General features: G+C 38.3%; 1 protein-coding gene across 2 annotated transcripts in view; it reads right to left on the bottom strand.

The window, feature by feature from the left end:
- Positions 1-18,858, bottom strand: part of PLCH1 (phospholipase C eta 1) — a 202,184-nt gene that overhangs the window by 14,335 nt on the left and 168,991 nt on the right. For both annotated transcript variants that reach the window (XM_081025261.1, XM_081025260.1), the window contains 6 exons: positions 13,782-13,853; positions 10,916-11,007; positions 8,920-9,017; positions 5,665-5,844; positions 5,466-5,573; positions 4,206-4,330 (listed from right to left, as the gene is read on the bottom strand). In XM_081025261.1, the coding sequence (XP_080881387.1) occupies positions 4,206-4,330; positions 5,466-5,573; positions 5,665-5,844; positions 8,920-9,017; positions 10,916-11,007; positions 13,782-13,853 (675 nt within the window). The remainder of the gene's footprint in view (positions 1-4,205; positions 4,331-5,465; positions 5,574-5,664; positions 5,845-8,919; positions 9,018-10,915; positions 11,008-13,781; positions 13,854-18,858) is intronic.

Below are 18,858 nucleotides of genomic sequence, written 5' to 3'. Positions count from 1 at the left end.
TAGAAAAAGACATTTGTTGAAAATGGAAACAAAAAACAAAACCAAAAAAAAAAAAAAAAAAAAGCTGGGGTAGCAGTACTTATACAAGATAATATAGACTTTAAACCAAAAGCTATAACAAGAGAAAAAGAAGGACCTAGTAATCCCACTTCTGGGTATTTATCTGAAGAAACACAAAACACTACTTCAAAGGAACATATTCATCCATATGTTCATTGCAGCATTATTTACAATAGCCAAGATGTGAAGGCAAACTGGGTGTCCTGGAAAGGATGAAAGGATAAAGAAGAGGTGGTACATATATACAATGGAATATTACTCAGCCCTAAAATAAGAATGAAATCTTGCCATCTGCCACAATATGAAGGTATCTAAAGGGTATTGTTCTGAGTGTAGTTAAGTGAGACAGAGAAACACGAATGCCATATGATTTCACCTATACATGGAATCTAAGCAAAACAAACAAAGAAAGAAAACAGAAACAAAGTCATAGATACAGAGAACATTTTTATGGTTGCCAAATGGGAGGGGTGTTGGGGGAATAGGTGAAAAAGGTGAAGGCATTAAGAAGTACAAAGTGGTTGTTACACAGCAGTCATGGGGATGTAGGGCATAGCATAAGGAATATAGTCAGTAATAATATAATGACTATGTATGGTCAGATGGACACTAGATTAATGGGGGTGATAGATGGAAGGGGGTTTGGGGGTTGGGTGGTTAAGGTGAAGGGATTAAGAAATACAAATTGGTAGTTATCAAATAGTCATGCGGATGTAAAGTAAAGCATAGGGAATACGGTAATAACTATGCATAGTGCCAGGTGGGTACTAGACTAGTCAGGGGGATCACTTCCAAAATTATATAAACGTCTAACCAGTATTCTGCCCACCTGAAGTTAAAATAATACTGAATATCAACTGTAATTGAAAATTTTAAAAAGGGAGGTAAAAGGTCAAGGGAAATAAGAGGTCCAAATTTTCAGGTATAAAACAAATAGGTCACGGGGATGTAATATACAGCATGGGGAATATAGTAAAGAATAGTGTGACAGTATAGTATGGTGTCAGATGGTTGATGGATTTATCATGGTGATCGCTTCTTTAGGTATATGAACACTGAATAACTACGGTGTACCCCTGAATCCAATATAATACTGTATGGTAACTATATATTAGAAAAAAATCTTTTTTTTAAATAAATAAAAGGATTAAAAAGTAATCAAAAGAAAAAATGAGTGTTTCGTCTTCCTCACACTTCCTGTCCATCACCCCTCCTCTGGGGGAAGGGATCCTGCTTTATTGGCCATCTGTAATCTCTCTGTAATGGTTCAAGTTCTGGATAATGAGCAATGAAGGACAAAACTCAAAAAAAAAAAATGGAGAGAGTTATGAAGTGTCAGAAAACATATTTTTAGGATCATGGAGAGTAAAGAGAGTATAGAGCTTTGTGAGGGACTTCAGGGAATAAGAGCTAGCGGTATGACGGAAGAACATGGTAAGATAATCAGGTGGGGAGAGGGAGAGAGAGAGAGAGAGAGAAAATAAACCATAGTTAAAATTTACTCATTTTCAATTATTTACCTTATGCTAAAAGAGGAGTTGTTGTCCACAGAGTTCCTTTAAATAGAACCCTGTGGTACAACTGGACCAATGGGGATCTTGGATTTTTGGGCAGCTAATGAATATGATTTCTGTTGTTAAGGAAGTCAAGACCATCAGCTTTAAAAGCAACTTTCTGTTTCAAAGTTTCATTCCTGTGTTGGCCTTTAGCAAGTTCAGTAAGTGTCTGTGCTTCAGATTCCTCATCTGTGAACATGTGATATTAGTGTGTGCTTCATTGTACTATAACCCAGGTGAGATACTAGAATAATAGAATCAGATAGTGGCAGCAAGACTGGCGAGAGATTTGGGAGGTAGAACACCTAAGAGATGGTAATTAATTAGGTGTAAAGAGCAAAGGGGGAAAAAGGTGAAAATTAAAGATGACAATTTTCTGATTGGAAACAAGAAAAATTGTGATTTCATTCTCAGAAATATGAATAATGTGAGACATCATGCACTGAGATTTCAGGGAGCCTGGATGTGAAAAAAAAACTCTACCTTTATTTACATTAGCCTCTGACTAAAGAACAGCATAGGAATGTTAGCACTGCAATTTTGTACCTGATAGAAACCATAGATGTTTTCATGTCATGGTACAGTTGTTACAGAAATCTCCATGTATCACCAATACTCATCACAAACTATGTATTAATTACAAAGGTAAAGAGATATCCGTACAATGAAAAACATCTGGAAGAACCCCTTATCCATGTAACAGTATCAACCACAGGATAAATGACATCATGTGGCTCCTGGCGTGACACGGAGAAGGACACAACATTGCACATGTAATAGTCCAGCCAAATATATTTATTCTGATTCTAGTCATGAAGAAAAAAATCAGGTAAATCCAAATTGCAGGACATTCTGGAAATAACTGGCTTAAACCTTTTTTTAATGTCAATATCATGAAACGAAAACAAAAACGCTGGAGAACTGTTCTGGATATTTAAAGACCAAAGAGAAATGACAACTAAAACAATGTATGATCCTTGACTGGATCCTGAATTCAAAAAGAAAGGGGAAAAAAAAGAAGATATAAGGACAATTTTGGAACAATTGGGGAAAATCAAATATAGATTTCATACTGGATAATACTATTGTATTAAATGTCATGAGTGTCATGATTATATTTGGTTTTACAGGGGAATGTCCTTCTTTGTTCTTAAGAGATAAACACTGACATATTTATGGCCAAGGGTCATTATGTTAACAATTTACTGTCAAACGACTCTGCAAAGAAAAGCAAATGCATAAATACATATATATGTATGTGAGTATATATAACTAAATTTTGACATTTGCTGTGTCTTTCATGTGTATATGTATGTGTGTGTACGCATATAAACACAAATATGTATACATACCTACATATACACACATATACCCAAAAAAACAGAAAGAAAATGTCACAAAATTTAATAATTTAATTGGTGAATCTAGGTGTTGGAGATATGGTGTTCATTTTACTATTCTTTCAACTTTTCCGAGGTTTAAAATATTTCAAAATAAAAAGCTTGGGAGGAAATTCAGCAAGTATATTCTTTTGCATAGATAGTAAAGGAAGAAAGAAGAAGAGGTAAGGATAAACTTTCTGATACTGCCAAAACAAGTATTCTTGTTGTTAAGAAGAGAACAGAATGGAAGCAGGGTGACCAGTCAGCTGGGAAGCTACTGTAGCAGAACTGACAAGAGATGATGGTGGCTTGGATTAGCCTGGAGGCCATAGAGATAGAAGAAATGGTCCCATCTGAAGCTCCTGCTTTCTGAGGACTAGGCTACGGTGCCATCTGTTAAAAATGAGAAAGAAGGTGATGAGAACAACTGTTTGAGAAGACAGTAGGTTGGAAACAGCCACTGTAGAGAGTAGGACAGTGGGCTGATTCGGTGCAGCTGGGATGGCAGCCCAGCCCTGTGGGTCAGTTGAGAGTTGAGACCAAGAGTTTATGGTGGTGCCATGCTGCAGCTGGAAGATCAGGAAGTGATGGTTTAACAGGTGGAAGTGGCAAAGAGTCTGAAGTAATGGGCCACTTCTGAGAGGAAGGACACGAACAATGGAGGGTCTGAGAGGTAGGGAGAAACTTGAAGCCAAGAAGGCCAAGACCAGGTGTCATGAGAGAGATGGAATAAAAGCTCTGGAAATATAGGAGTCTGTGGTCACAGAGGAAGCCATTTTAAAATCATGCGACAGAGGTGCAGCAAGTGATGACAAGCGTCAGCATGTGGCCAGGAACAGGTGGCTGACATGCAGCAGAGATGAGGGTCTGAGCAGATACGGAATGTGGCTGGAGAGTTAAGGCATATCCTTATGCAGTGTCTGTATAATTAACATTGTTTTTTGCACCCCAATGTTACAATAGCCCGTGTCAATCTTAAATAATGAATTGAATCACATGCACTCATGCCTCCCAAATAGACGATGCACTGCAATCCAGAAGGAAGTGTGTGTGCTTTGCCAATAAGCTGGTTAATATCTGGTGAGCTGAGGTCAGCGCTCATTTATGAATGTCTGTGCACGCGTACACACACAGCTGACATTTTGGATGAAATGTGTAAACACAAAGAAGAATCACATAATTAACTGTTAGGTCATACATGGCTTACCTCTCCTCGGTCTCCAAACATGGAGTCTGGAGGTTTGGGGAGTTGTTGTCCACTGATAACTTTCAGGATGAGCTGCTTTTTGGGGTTGGCAGGAAGTGGGTCACCAGAGAAAGGGTTGAAAGTACCTAAGCCAAGTAAAGCAGGTGTAAAAATCTAAGGTTAGGAGCATGGGAAAACACACACATACATACATATACAGCTTAAGCTTGTAAAACAAAGAAACAACAAATGCTGAGTTACCACCGTGTTTCTTAGAGCAAAGAAATTATCACATAACTATCAGTGTGGCTTCTGCCCGAAGCCAATGCCAGCTGGCACTTCCAATACTGTGGTTTTTCTTAGAATCCATGCTCCGAAAGTCAGGGGAACGAGCCAATTTAAAGCAAGAGTCTGCAATTGCAATTATCAGTCATAGCATGAGGGAGAAGGAGCATTTTATGTGAATGCCACTTGTACAGAGAAGAGGAGCAGGTATGTCAGATCCAAATAATTTTCTAACCTAAACCATCTCAGGCATAGAGTGAATATAACAAGCAGAAAGAAGATCTGAAATTAAGTAAATAGCAGAACAAGAAAACATGCAAAGCATAAAATCTTGAAAACACGTCTGTCAACACATATTTACCTCAACTGCTAAAAATCCAATTAGGGATTTTTTTTTTTTTTTTTTTTTTAAGGAGGGTGCAGCTCACAATGGCCCATGCGGGGATTGAACCGGCAATATTGGTGCTACCTACCGGCACCATGCTTTAACCAACTCAGCTAATCAGCAACCCCAATTTGGGAAATTTTAAAAGAATTTTAATGAGCAAAACCAAAAAAAAAAAAATGTATTGTCTTGATACAACACTACATTATCTTTCCTTTTTTATTAGCACTTTTGTAATTGGACAATATTGACTAAAGGCTTAATAAAATTGTTTCAGGTGGTATTTTTATTTTGCCATGTTTCTGACTCACACCCCCTAAGAGAATTTATGAAAAATATGGCTCAGACCTTAGAACACTGTCCAATTTATAAGTAATGTCCAGTGAATATCATGCTAGGGCACTGGATTTCAGATGACAAGCCGTTGCTACCTAAGTCCCTCTTCACATGCATAACCTCAGGGGAGAACATTCTAAATATTATAGTGTGACAAGAGTTTTAGTTTATATTCCAACCTCATGTTGCAAAACACTGCAGAATCACACTTTCTAGAGAGTTCCTTCAATATAGGTCATCTGCATTCAGATATATGACGATGAAATAACACACACCTTTGCACATTTGCTGAGGTTTGAGGACATAGCCACAATTGCCATTTGCCTTGAATTTGGCTCGATTTAGTTGCATCATTCGCCCTTCAGACTGGTAGTTCAGTGCCACTGTACAAGTTCAAAGTTTGAAAGAATTAGGCAAAATGTTAGCATAGACTCAAAACATACAGAGAACCGCTCCTTCCCGAGGCATACACACCTAGCTGGCAACCTGCGTTCCAGTAGGGCAGAGGGTTGAAGTTACTAGAATCAATGCGGTAGGCGGAGGGGTAAATCCTCGTGAGTTGCTTTTGGTTATAAATCATGAACTGCTCTGATTTCTGCTGAACCACCTGATGTGCTCTTGTTTCACTGAATGATAACACATTTCCTGTGGTTCCTGGCAGTTTTTAATAAAGAAGAAAAGAAAACTGAGTATAGTAAGGAAAACACTACTCACAAAAGAACTTACAATATGTCCATTTATACCCGTAGTAAAAGGCGGAGCAAAAGAGAAAATCCAACCAGAGAAGATGCAGACCCCAACCAAGAACGACCCATATAATTCCATTCTTGGGACTCTTTTGACATTTTGAGGCCAAATCAGAGCTATGCTAAGATAACTTTCTATTTCAGGGTCCCATGTTTCCCAAGAGTTCAACCATCTCACTAATTCATGTCTATCTGGCTAGTATGAACAGGGCAGGTAGCAAAATTATTTTTCAGGTACATAATTCAAATAGAATACCTTTACTGAAGATATAGACAGTCATGAATAAATAACAGTATCTACTGTGTTTCCCTGAAAATAAGACAGGGTCTTATATTAATTTTTGCTCCTAAAGATGTGTTAGGGCTTATGTTCAGAGGATGTCATCCTGAAAAAATCGTGCTAGGGCTTCTTTTCCGGTTAGGTCTTATTTTCGGGGAAACACAGTATGTGCCTTCGACATGATAACAGGGAGACATTCATTGAAGGCATTCACCAAAAAAGCTCACATATGAAACACGTTATTAACTAATAGCATTCAGGGTCCAAGAACAAAGACCAATTCCGAAAAAGAAAAATTTATTTTTAAAGTTAATTTGAATAGAATTATGGAACCAGTCAAAACCTGTTTAGGAGAAAGGGATAATAATAAAGAGTTCAAAAGAGCATTATACAGAAAAGTTTCAGAAACCAAAACAATCATCCACCTACCCAGGTTTATAAACAATGGAAAAAATAAAGGGAGGTAAAAGAACAAGAAGTCTATACTAAAATTTCTGTTTGGATCATCATCTGGAGGGGTCGATGCAGGGCCAAGGAAGCTGCAAGTTTGGGGGCCATGATACAGTAAACCCCCAAATATTCAATATCAATACCCTTTTCTCCCAATCTCTTCTTTTGCACTGTGTCTACAATAACCCCGACACTTTCACCCCTTCACCAAAAATCCATCCCCCACTCCCCAAACAACCACCCATATGTCTTCTGGACCTGCTGGAAGATGTCAGTCTAGACAAAGATCCAAAGTTGCCCAGAGCATCATTTTCATTCCAAAGTGCACTGTGACAACCTGAGTGTGTCTGAACCCAGACTGAGGGACTCGGCCCATGCATCCGAGGAGTAGAACCATGGGCTAGCTGGGCCAACTGTCCTGAATTATATCCAGACTGTGCATGTTTATTAGAGCACACAGTCTCCCAGGGCCCCTAGTGTCCTCGGGGATGTATAGCTTTAGATATTAAATGCTGGCCAAATGTCTAACAATTATACTCTAGAGCTGGAACTTGGAACAGTCATAATACAAGTGGGAGGCAAAGAAATTAGAGAATTCGTTTTTAATTTGATTTGCTTCATGTAAGTTCTTTCCTTATATTTTATTGACATAGCTTATTAATGCAGTTTACATATCTCAAGTACACTAAAAACAATCCTTTTTGAAGATTTTGATCAGGAATACTTTGAACATAACAAGATAAAATATACAGTCTTTTTGACAAGCCACATTTAAATGGAGTAGCAATGTAATTGGTACCACTGTTTGTTCTGTCGCTCCATGTAAATATGCATACCACATCACATTAAAATGACCTTGTTAATTAGGCACATATCAATTAATATACTAATAGGATAGAGTTGCTTTGCATTAGGATAAGCCATGTGTTCATTAGCTATTGTTAATTTTAAGGCTAAAAAACCCTACAAAAGACAGACACAGCTGAAGTTCAAAAGCTAAATAAGTACTCGGTTTTTCCATTAAGCTAATAAAATTATGATTTCCAAGGTGCCTCGTTAGCGCAGTAGGTAGCGCGTCAGTCTCATAAAATTATGATTTCCTAACATGTTTATTAGAAAATATACTTCTCTAATCCAAATATACCTTCAACTCCATTTATCCACTCTCTGAGTTCATTTTCTAGTTGTAAGCATTTATTCTAAGAATGTGTTGTTCACTTGCTGACACTTCTATAGTTTAGCATGCTCTCACATGTGAAATTAATTTAAAATTTTTATAATTGTCACCATTTGAAGAAGATATCAACATCAAAGGGAAGAAAATTTGCAGATAGAAAAAGATACACTTGTGAAAGAGGGGGTGAAAAAGACCTGAGGAAAACTCCTGGAGGCTTGTGAGGACGTAAGACTCACACCACAATGTTATTTTCCTTTCACTAAGACTTGCTGAGAAAATGGGAGATTGACTTACGTTTAACTTTTACTAAAATTGACAGTAGATAGAAAGCCTACATAACCATAATTTCTATAAATAGTCACTAACTGAACAACATTAAAAAATGAGCAGGGAAGAGGATAAAGGGAAAAAGAGCAACTAGTAGGAAACCTCAGGGTAAGAAGAGCTATGAGTAGAATTTCTCAGCTCAATATATGGCAACTGATGGGTGAAAATCAGTGAAAAAGCCAACACTTCTGAAATTTCTACTCTTTTTGTTAAATTTCAATCTGTGGATTTAATTATTTTCATCAAAGTCAAAATTTCCAATGAGAAAACATGGGGCATTCCAAGGTATTATTTAAGCCAATTCATTTCTTCTTTCTTCTGGTTACTCACACTGGTAATGGCAATCTGTTACCTGACCATCAAACCAGGTCAGGTCTCCATAGTTCAAGCTGTGGGAAAGACCTTGCTCTGATGTAGTTTTCTTTTTCACAAAAATGAAGTCCTTCTGCCCTGTAGGAAATTTCTCTGCCTTGTAGGAAATTTCCAAAAATATTTCTGTTTTGGAATTGGTCTTTTTTTTTGGGGGGGGGGACCCTGACTGCTATTAGTTAATTGGGCAATTACAATACCCAAGAGCCCTCCTTGGGAGCTAAAAGCATTCTACTGACAGTCAGCTTCCTGGCAACTCAAATTGGATTGTACCCAGTCCCAGAAATGTGTGCTGATGATCTGATTAACAAGAGATTAATTAATAATTGACAAAGAGGGTCAAGAATGTTTATCCAGAAGTAAAAACAGTCAGTCCTTACCGTCATCCACAATGTCCTGGGCTGCTACGGAGTTTGTATACACCACCAAATCTGAGAGCTCTCGGCAGAGCTTCATGGTTTTCCTTCGGCGACCCAATCTGTAAAACACACACCCAGAACTCATGACATTTTAGAGCTGGAAGAAGTTTGGGCTTCTGTTTACTCCTATTTGCTCCTAATACGGCCAGGAGTAGAACCCAAGTGTGGTTCCTAGTTTGGCAGTCTTTTCACCACAGCACCCTACTCACGGGGTTGTATTCACCTCTCAGCCAGAATCACAGTCTATCCCTCATGTATTTGTGAGTTCTACCGTTAAGGGCTTCATTCCCGGCTAGGGAGTAACAACAGAGGTCACCAGGGATCTGCTCTACTTTGGCTAAATGAGAACCTAATCTAAAGGATCAGAAACATTACCTTGCGGGTCACAAGAGTTATATATCTAAAGGGAAATACACCAAAACTTCCATAGTGGTTCTCTTTTAGAGGTGTAATTATAAGTGATTTTTATTTTCTTCTTTATGTTTTTCTCTATACAGTATTCTTCAACTTTCTTACAACAAACATGCCTTACTTTGTTCTCTCTCTCCCATACAAACCACTCGTAGGATCTCCTCTACAACTTTACAAATTTTACCACTACTCTTTACACAGTAGAGTGCTCCATGGACTATTACATTCTCCTCACATCCACACTTTTCTCCTCTATGGGGACATCTAACAATCAAAATATCTAATCCTCAACAAAGAAGATACAACAAATGGCCAGGAAGAACACGAAAAGATGCTCAACATCACTAGTCACTAGGAAAATGCAAATCAAAACGACAATGAGATACCACTTGACACACACTAGGATGGCGATAACCAAAAAGGCAGGCAAGAACACGTGTTGGCAAGGATGAGGAGAAATTGGAACCCTCTCACATTGCTGGGGAATAGAAAATGGTACAAATGCTGTGCCAAAATTGTTTGGCAGTTCTTTCAAATGTTAAACAGAATTACCATAAGACCCAATGATTCCACTTCTAAGTATATACCCAAGAGAAATAAAAACATATATCCACATAAAATCTAATACATGAATGTTCATAACAGCATTTTCATAACAGCCAAAAACTAAAATCAACCTAAATGTCTTTCAACTAATGGATAAAATGCAGTATACACATATAATCAAATATTAAACTTAATTGAACATTACATGCCATCCATTCCTACAGGAACTCCACGCTTCTAATTGCATTTAATTTCAGTCTTTCAATAAGGGCATAAGGACATGGGGTGGGGCTGTGTACATGCATGACACTGGTGTGCACGTGCAAGTGTTTGTCTATCTGTGATATAATTTACATCCCTTTGTGAGACTTACTGTATACATAAACTGCCAGAAAATCCTACATCAGATCATGTGTCACAATCTGGATTCTAAAAATATGTTCATTTTACTCATCCCAAATTCTATTGGCAATGACAAAGAAAACAAACAGCAGCTGATATTTTTCAGCACTTCGTTAATTGGGGGAGGGCTTATCAAGGTAAGACATTTAAATCCTTTAATCCTTACAATCACCCTAAGTAATAGATTCAAATGAGGAGCCTAACCTGCCCAGTTAAAGTTGGAGGAGCAAACGTTTGAAGCTCGGCTGATTTCAGCTCCTTGGTGCTTAATATGTGCTTATCATCTGTCTTCATTTTTAGTCTCCTGTGAGTGGGAGAGCCCTCTGTACTAGTAGTTCGTGTCCACTCTCTCTTTTCTATGAATACCTTCTATTTGACAACTGCTTCAGCTAGCATTGCAGAGCTCCCTGTGCACAGGCAAGTGTAAGTCCCCTATGCGTATTATCATCTCTTACCCACTGATCTTCACAGATCCCACTGCAATGAGCACTTTACTTTATCTCCCAACTGTCTAGACCCATGTAACTAAAACAGCCAAGCTAATGGGGACGGAGAGGTTCAGGGAGTCTGAGCGAGAATCAGGGAGATGCTTTCTTACCTGTACAGTGGGCTGATCTCCTTGCCAGGATTCTGCTGTGAGTCCTCCTCCTCATCAGTACTGTAGGATTTACACTGCGATTTTGTGCTTTTCTGCCAGAAAAATCACAGTAAACTTAACACACTCACTGCATCAGGTACACCTACAACACACACACACACACACAAAATAGCTCAGAGGGGGAAAAATGATTAAATATTGCAACTTGCCTCACCATTAATAAGAAGCATATCTATGGCCTAATTATAAGATTAAAGCAAAATGGAGGGTTTTATGTTTAAACTGACTTCTATGCCACATAAAATGTAGGTTTTAGAAAGACCTTATTAGTCATGCATCGATGGTTTCTCTATGAGGAGCAGGGTCAAAGTTGTAACATCTATTTAAATAATTATAAGGAATAAAATGTCCTCTTTATAGGAAGGTCACTATTCTAATTGACTTGTAAAAGGCAGATTTGATTTAAAAAGTATTATTACTTTTTTTAATGAATAACTACCTTTCCTGTTTTTGATCAGTATGCACTGAAATGACCATCTATATCAAACTGTTCTTATCAGGTTTTGACCCTTTTTAATTTCTAGCAGCAGAATGAAAACTGTTACCCATAGGATTCAGGCTTAAAGGCTGTAGGACTAATCTGGTGTCTTCTGGACAGATTAGCTGCTAGACATAAAACCTTTTTGGAATAATGAGATTTCATTCCCTACCACATAGGAGATAACCCCAATATTTGGCAACACATACCGTCAACAATACCAGTGAAGAGGAGGGACCCCAGTAATTGCAGAAAACCTTGCCACTAAAAATACAGCTTACATAAACAAAGGAAAGAGCTTCAGGCAGAGTACCCTGGACATCTGGAGAATATAGCTTAAAAAAAGGAAAGGGATTCCATCCCTGCATTACCGCAAGACCATGTTACCTTACAGATTTTCTCATACTCAACAAATAAAAACCAAGCCACACTGTTGGCATACACACACTCACCTCTATTGTACTCACAGCAAGGCGCCAATTTAGTCTGAAATGTTCTCAGGTGTTATTTATGCCTCACAAACCTCAGTGTGTATGGTGTGGGAACCCCAGTCTCTAACGACCTCGTGTTCCAGCTTAGCTTCTCACCAAGCTGGTACCTCTCTAGCTTCCTATTGTGTCTTTTAAAGGGTAGGACAACATCTGTTTTAAAGGACTATCATTGTTGTGATGATTAAATGAGATGGCATGGAATGTCATTCAGTAAGCTACATAATATTAACTTGCAATTTAAAATATGATTAATATTTATTAAAATAATCTATAAATACTCCTGTGGACATTCATTCTTATGACTTGAGGCATAACAATTCTAATTCCATAGTAGCTAAAGTACAGCCTGAAAGGTTTACTTTGGAAAATAATTTTAACTTAAATCAGTAGATATAATCCAGAAATGAAACATTCTCTAATTCTACATATAATTAGTAATTTGAAGAGTTACAAGAGCAAATCTGTCTTTTTAAAGTTCATTTATTAACATAAATGCAAAAAAAAAAGAAATGAATCACCAAAGGCAGATAATATTTGGATAAATGATGATATATTTTCTTTACATAGAGTTTTGACACATCTTATCATGGTTAACGTACCATATAATCAATTTTTCATCTTTTTTACTTAATGTTTTGCATGTTGAGCTATTTCGAGTGATCATCTTTTAGTGGCTGCATAACTGTCCATTATGTGAATGAATTATGGCTCACTTAAGCAGTCTTTATGGGGGAACATTTTGGTTATTTTCAGTTTTCTATTATAACTACTTTTCAAGCCTTTTAATAAATTATGCTATTAATGGGGCAGAAAATTCCAGATACAACATTCCTGAAAGTACAAGTAATGGCCTTACAAAAAACTCACACATAGAGTTCACCATCCAATAACTGATTGCTTATAAAACATGTTTTATCTTTTAACTGAAGAGTAACATGCATTTTGTAAAGTACAACAATGACAAGTGCATACATAGCGTGACGGCTTTCCACAAACGAAACCACCCAATTGAGGAAATGGAATATTATCTGCCTCCAAAAACCTGATTCTCCCATTCAGTAATTACCTTCTTCCCAAAGGACTTTTACCCTATAGATTTTTTTGGGGGGGTGGGGGCTCTTTTTGAACTTCATATAAAAGTACATCAAACTGTATGTACTCTCTTGGGTCTAGCTTCTTTTCCTCAGACTATATTATTGTGTGTAATCATAATTTTGTCAATTTCATTGCTAATAAATATTCCCTTATGTGAATATACCACCATTTTTATTTGTTCTGTTGTTGAAGGACATTTAAGCTATTTCCTGTTTGTACTATTACAAATGTATGTTCTCAATATCAGGGCATGAGAGTTCCAGTTGCTCAACGTCCTCACTAACACTTGGAATTGTCAGTTTTTTTGCGTTTGCTCTTGTATGTACAGAATCTCACTATCATTTTAATTTGCATTTCACAAAGGACTCATATGGGTGAGGACCTTTTCCATATTAGCCACTTGGTTTTCTTCTTTTGCGAAGTACCATATAAGTCTATCATCCTTTTTTTTTAATTTAGGATATCTGTCTTTTTATTGATTTGTAGGAATCATTATATATTCAGGATACAAGTCCTTTGTTGGATATACGTATTAAAAATATACTTTCCCAGTGTACTACTTATTTTTCATCATTTTGATGAATAGAAATTCCTAAATTTCATAGTTTAATTATCAACTTTTCCTGTTCTGGAGTCCTATTTAAGAAATCTTCAGTTATCCCGAGGTTATTGTGATATTCTCCTGTTACTTTCCAGATGTAATTTAAATTAATTTCACACATTTATTACTGTTAATTCATACCTTATGTTTTCCGAAATTGGTCATGAGGGATCGCCCATGTGATTTCTTTCCACTCTCCTTCACATCTGAATGCTGAGTAAATAAAACACAATAAAACTATTTTTCTTCTTTCCTTTTTTTTTTTCTTAGCTCTGGTAGAGTGACAGGGGCCCCCCTCTCTCCCTCTGCCTCTAGGTGGGAAGCAAGAGGGCCTGCTCACTTCCTCCTGGTTCACCCCTCCAGTACCTCAAAGGTGGCTGAGTCTGCCTCAGTTGAGGCAGTTGAGGGGAACACTAACATGGAGAAGCCTGGGCACCAGCTTCCCACAGCTGCGCTCAAGTGCCTCTCAGCACAGCCCGCTTTGCAGGCCTGTCCAGTGCCTGCTCACAAGGCTCTCCACAGTGCAGATGCATTTCTTTAGCAGTGAATGGGAATAAAATCATCTTCAGTTAAAAGCACGTTTAATTTTGAAAAACGGCCAGAAGTCATTAAGAGCTAATTCTGTTGAATAAAAACAGTAACCACATTGATAAAATACTGTTATTTGGGAATTTAAAAGATTAAAATTCAATAAAACTCAAGTATATCTATGAGGTAGGTAATAACCCTTTTTATTTAAGTAAACCACAGGAAAAGCTTACTTGTTCATGGAAATAATATGGTAAGCATTGGAAAGAAGTGTGACAGCCTCAGAATTTTTCCTCATGTGGGTTCATTTGCTAGCCTAGAGCTCTCCTTGCTTAAGCCTATCTCTCATTAGGGAACAGGAAGGCCACCATGCGAAAGGGGTTTAGATTCAATTATCACCCGTAAAAACAGACACTAGGTGCTTCAGTACTAGTGACATGGTTTAAGGAGAGACCAGCAGGCCACACTCTCCCAGGACTTCCAGCTAAACTGAGAAGAACCAGAAATAACCACATGAATGGAATAAATGTAGGTAAGTAGTAATACCACTTAAAATCAAAAAGCCAGGGAGAGCACCTACATATATCCATAGAGATTAATCAAAGATGCAATTTGGGGTGGCGAGTAGGGAAGATTGAGAATTGGTTGCGGTAAGGGATAGTTCAGAAAATACTAGAAGAGTCGAGGAGTTACAGGGTAATTTCAGTTGACTATTTATATATGACTGCCTTTGTAGATCTGTTAAAGCTGATCATTAACTGTTTAAAGACCCTGGAATTAAGAAGTTAGCCAGATGTTGTTATAGAAGTAACACTGTTCTCCAGGTTTGGAGAACCAGTCCTGCCACCAAATAGCTATACGTCCCTTCTTGGTAAACCCCTTCTCTTGACCTCAGTTTTCTTATCTGTGAAATGGGAGACGAATGGACCAATTAACTTCTGAGCTCATTTCTATTTCTAATAGCCCATCTATTGGTAGGGAGATCATGTCATTTACTGTTCCAACAGGGGAGTGAAATGGGGTACTTTCAATAATTACACTGGGATAATAAGTACAAAGCAGGGCTGCCCCATGCAAGTTGAGGAATATGGTCATCCTATTTAGTAGGCACATACTATGTCCCAAGGATTATGCTACATAGATTCTCATTTGATATATACAACCATCTTTGGTGATAAGTATGATTCAAATCCCAATTTTACAAATGAAAAACCTGAAATATAATGAAGTTAAATTATATGCCCAAAGTTACAAAGCTGGTTGGTGAGCAAAAAGGGATTCTGTGTAGCTCTAAGTCTCCTTGCTGGCTTATCCTCCCTTCCTCTCCCCACCCTCTCTTTATATAGAAGGGTACTATAAAGTCTCTCTCTCCAACTTGAGTACCAGCACCATGTCTTTCATGGAATTCATGAATCAGACATTGTGCTAGGAACCTGGCATATACCGGGGGTGCCAAAAAATGTATACACATTTTAAGAGATGTTATCTATATATTCCTTTTTGAAGTTGTATTGAATTACAGTAGCAATGTGTAGTATGCCGTTTGCTCAAAAGATGGCGTTAATCAAATGAATGGTAGCATCACCATGCGACAGGCAGGACAGTCAAAGAAAATAGCGGAAGTACAGGTGTCCTTTGAGGAGCGCGAGACCATTTTGAAGTGGTATTTGAAATTCCGAGAACATTGTGGAAGTACAACAATGGAGGCATGAGTATGCACCAGAACCTCCAACACGGCCAACAACTGCAATCATCCGTGGTAAGTTTGAGACGCATGGTACTGGGTGTGATGTGCGCAGGGGAAGACCCGGAACGCCTCGCACAGGAACAAGTCCTGCTGCTTCTGCTGTGGTGTTGCAACAGTTCATACGCTCACCACAGAAGTCTACCAAACAGTGTTCCCTATAACCAGAAGTGTCTGGGTGCTGATGGTAACCACTTTGAGCACCTCTTGTAATTGCAGAAGTCAAATGCGACTTGTAGTCATCTTTTGTTATCGGGATATATTGAGTATTACAATTTTAATAGTTTTTTCCTTTCTTAAATAAAATGTGTATAAATTTTTTGGCACCCCCGATACATACAGGGTGACAGCAAACAAGAGAAATGCAGACTCTGTCCACATAGGGCTTGCAGTCTAACAGTGGAGACAAATGATTACAACACACTGTAGTAAGAGTACGATGGGGAAAGTTAAGAGCACTGTGCGATGGCACAGGAGGGCCATCTCCCCAGACTGGAGGATCAGGAAAGACTTTCAAGGGGATGTGATTCAACAGCTGAAATGGAAAGATGAGTAGATACTATCTACATGAAATGAGGAAGAGGAAGTGTGCTGTGGCCAAGGAAACAATAAACTCAAAGGCCTATTGCTAAGAACATAATAAAGTGGGGTGTGTATGTATGTACTTGTACATATGTGCACTGACGGACAAGTCAGAGCTAGGGCCAGAATATGGAGAAAGGATCTTCTGAGCTACATCTTAAAATTTGAACTTCGTCCTCCAAACTATGAAGAGCCTTTGAATGGTTTAAAATAGAAGAATGACATGATCAGATGCACATTTCTGAAATATCACTATGGTAGTAGTGTAAATGAGAGATTGGAGGGGCAGGACAGTAAGAAACCTGGAAAAGTCCAGTTTGGGGATAATTATGGCTATCCAGACAGCCACCGCTGATATGTAAAGAAAGGAACTCTAAAGAAGGCAGGTATCTTTGTGTCTACTAAGTTCTTCCAGCTTGAAGGATGAGAACTTGATTTTTATTTTATTTCAGGACTCTCCAGGGAAAAGACAGCACAAATAGAACACAGTACTGCATTGCTGAATGATGATCCCGGAAGGAGGAAGCCAGAGGACGTGTGCCCTGAACCACACAGCAAATTCTCACCCTTGGATCTAAATATGCATATGTATCTGACACAGAGGTACTTGTCTCAGTAGTAACTTGTCTTAGCTTGCCCATTGAACCAAAACCATATTATAAAACTAATACTACAGCAGTGTTAAAAACCTCAGCACTGTACAGCTCGGTTTTTTAAAGTCACAGGCTCCACTTACTATACACAAGTCTAACACATTCTTGTAGTCATCCGGATTTAAGGGAAAGTGAAAAATAAGAAGGGGGCTAAGATTTACTCCACTACATCTCTGAAAGTTGTGGTCCCTTACCATCTTACTTGATGGAGAAATTATCATTAGGAACTCTTCCATGAAAAGCAAAAGAAAAATGGACTTAATTTATTTCTTCCAAAATCTCCAAGATTTACTATTGCCCTCACAATTGGAATGAGCTAGGATGGAGCAAAGAGTTCTCCAAAAGCATAAGGGAAAGTGATTGGCGCACATTAGCCAATGAGAGTTCACCAAGCACAGGCAGCTGAAATGAAGCTGGGCTAACCAAATGTGATTTTATAGACATTTGTGTAGTTGTAAATAAGTGGCTGAAGGGAGAGAGAGGGAAGGAAGAAGCTTACTGCTATTTACGTGTATATAAATTTTTAAGAACATCCAAGATTATATGATAAACTATAAGGACAATAATTCTGTGATTGGTATTTTGGTTGCCTCCCCAATATTCCATTCGCTCTCTCATAACATGCAGTTCCAGAGGCGTTGACCTTGGCAGTTCCAGGGGTTAAGTTTTGACACTTAAACCCTGAAGGCCACTCTGCAAATGAACTTGCTATTTACCTAACCCAACATTTTTCTTCATTATCTAAGCCATTTTGAATTTGGTTTCCTATGTTTGGAAACTAAATAGACCTGAGGAACAGCCTAGTGCTTAAATAGCTAAACTTTTGTAGAGTCTAGAGAGTAATCAGTAATGCTAAGTGGTCGCTTAGATCCAAGGATGGTCACCCATGTGATGTTCCTTCTGCCTGTGGAGCCCTGAGCACTGAAGGACAGGTGGTGACAGCAGGGAAAGCTGCTATCACTTGAGGCAGTGATTGCACAGATCTCCTCTGGGCCAGAAAATAATGCCCTCAATGCCCTGCAATGATGCCATCAGTAAACCCACTGTCCCTTTTCCTAGCCCACTTAGGATATTTTTTATTAGAAAGCAGAGTAAGAATCTCAACCAGAGTACAAAGCATTTATTCATTCAACGATTATTGAAGAAGATTTTACTAAATTCTTAGCACTCGACAAGCCAGAACACAATAACAGTTATCAAGAATAACATGGTTCCTGTCTTCATGGAATCTATAGCTTAGTTGGGTAGTTAGACATTGAACAAGTAATTGCACATGTGTTTCAAAACCCTTCACAAAAGAGACGATATAACAGGCTACTGAAGGCAATACAATGGAGATAGCTAACCTAACCCACAGGTCAAGGCAGGACTCATTTAGCACATCACACTGGAGCTGGAATTTAAAAGACTAAGTAGGACTTAGCTGGAATCGATGTAGAAATGGAGTGTTCCAGGCAAAAGAACCACAATATGAGGAAGACCATGCATATAGACAATTGTGGCAGGTGTGACAATTGTGGAAGGCAGTGTCACAGGGAAAATGAGGAGATCTGAGACTGGAGAGGTGGGCAAGGATGCAATGATGCATGTCCTTGAAAGCCTGATTAAAGAGTTTATAATTTATCCCAACCAAAATGGGAAGCCAGCAAAGAATTTTGAGCAGTAGAGTGATGTGATCAGATCTGCATTTTTAAAGAATCCTGCTGATTTC

Source organism: Rhinolophus hipposideros, assembly GCF_964194185.1.
Source record: "Rhinolophus hipposideros genome assembly, chromosome: 2".
Classification (NCBI taxonomy): domain Eukaryota; kingdom Metazoa; phylum Chordata; class Mammalia; order Chiroptera; family Rhinolophidae; genus Rhinolophus; species Rhinolophus hipposideros.
This window is presented reverse-complemented; position numbering and strand designations above follow the sequence as displayed.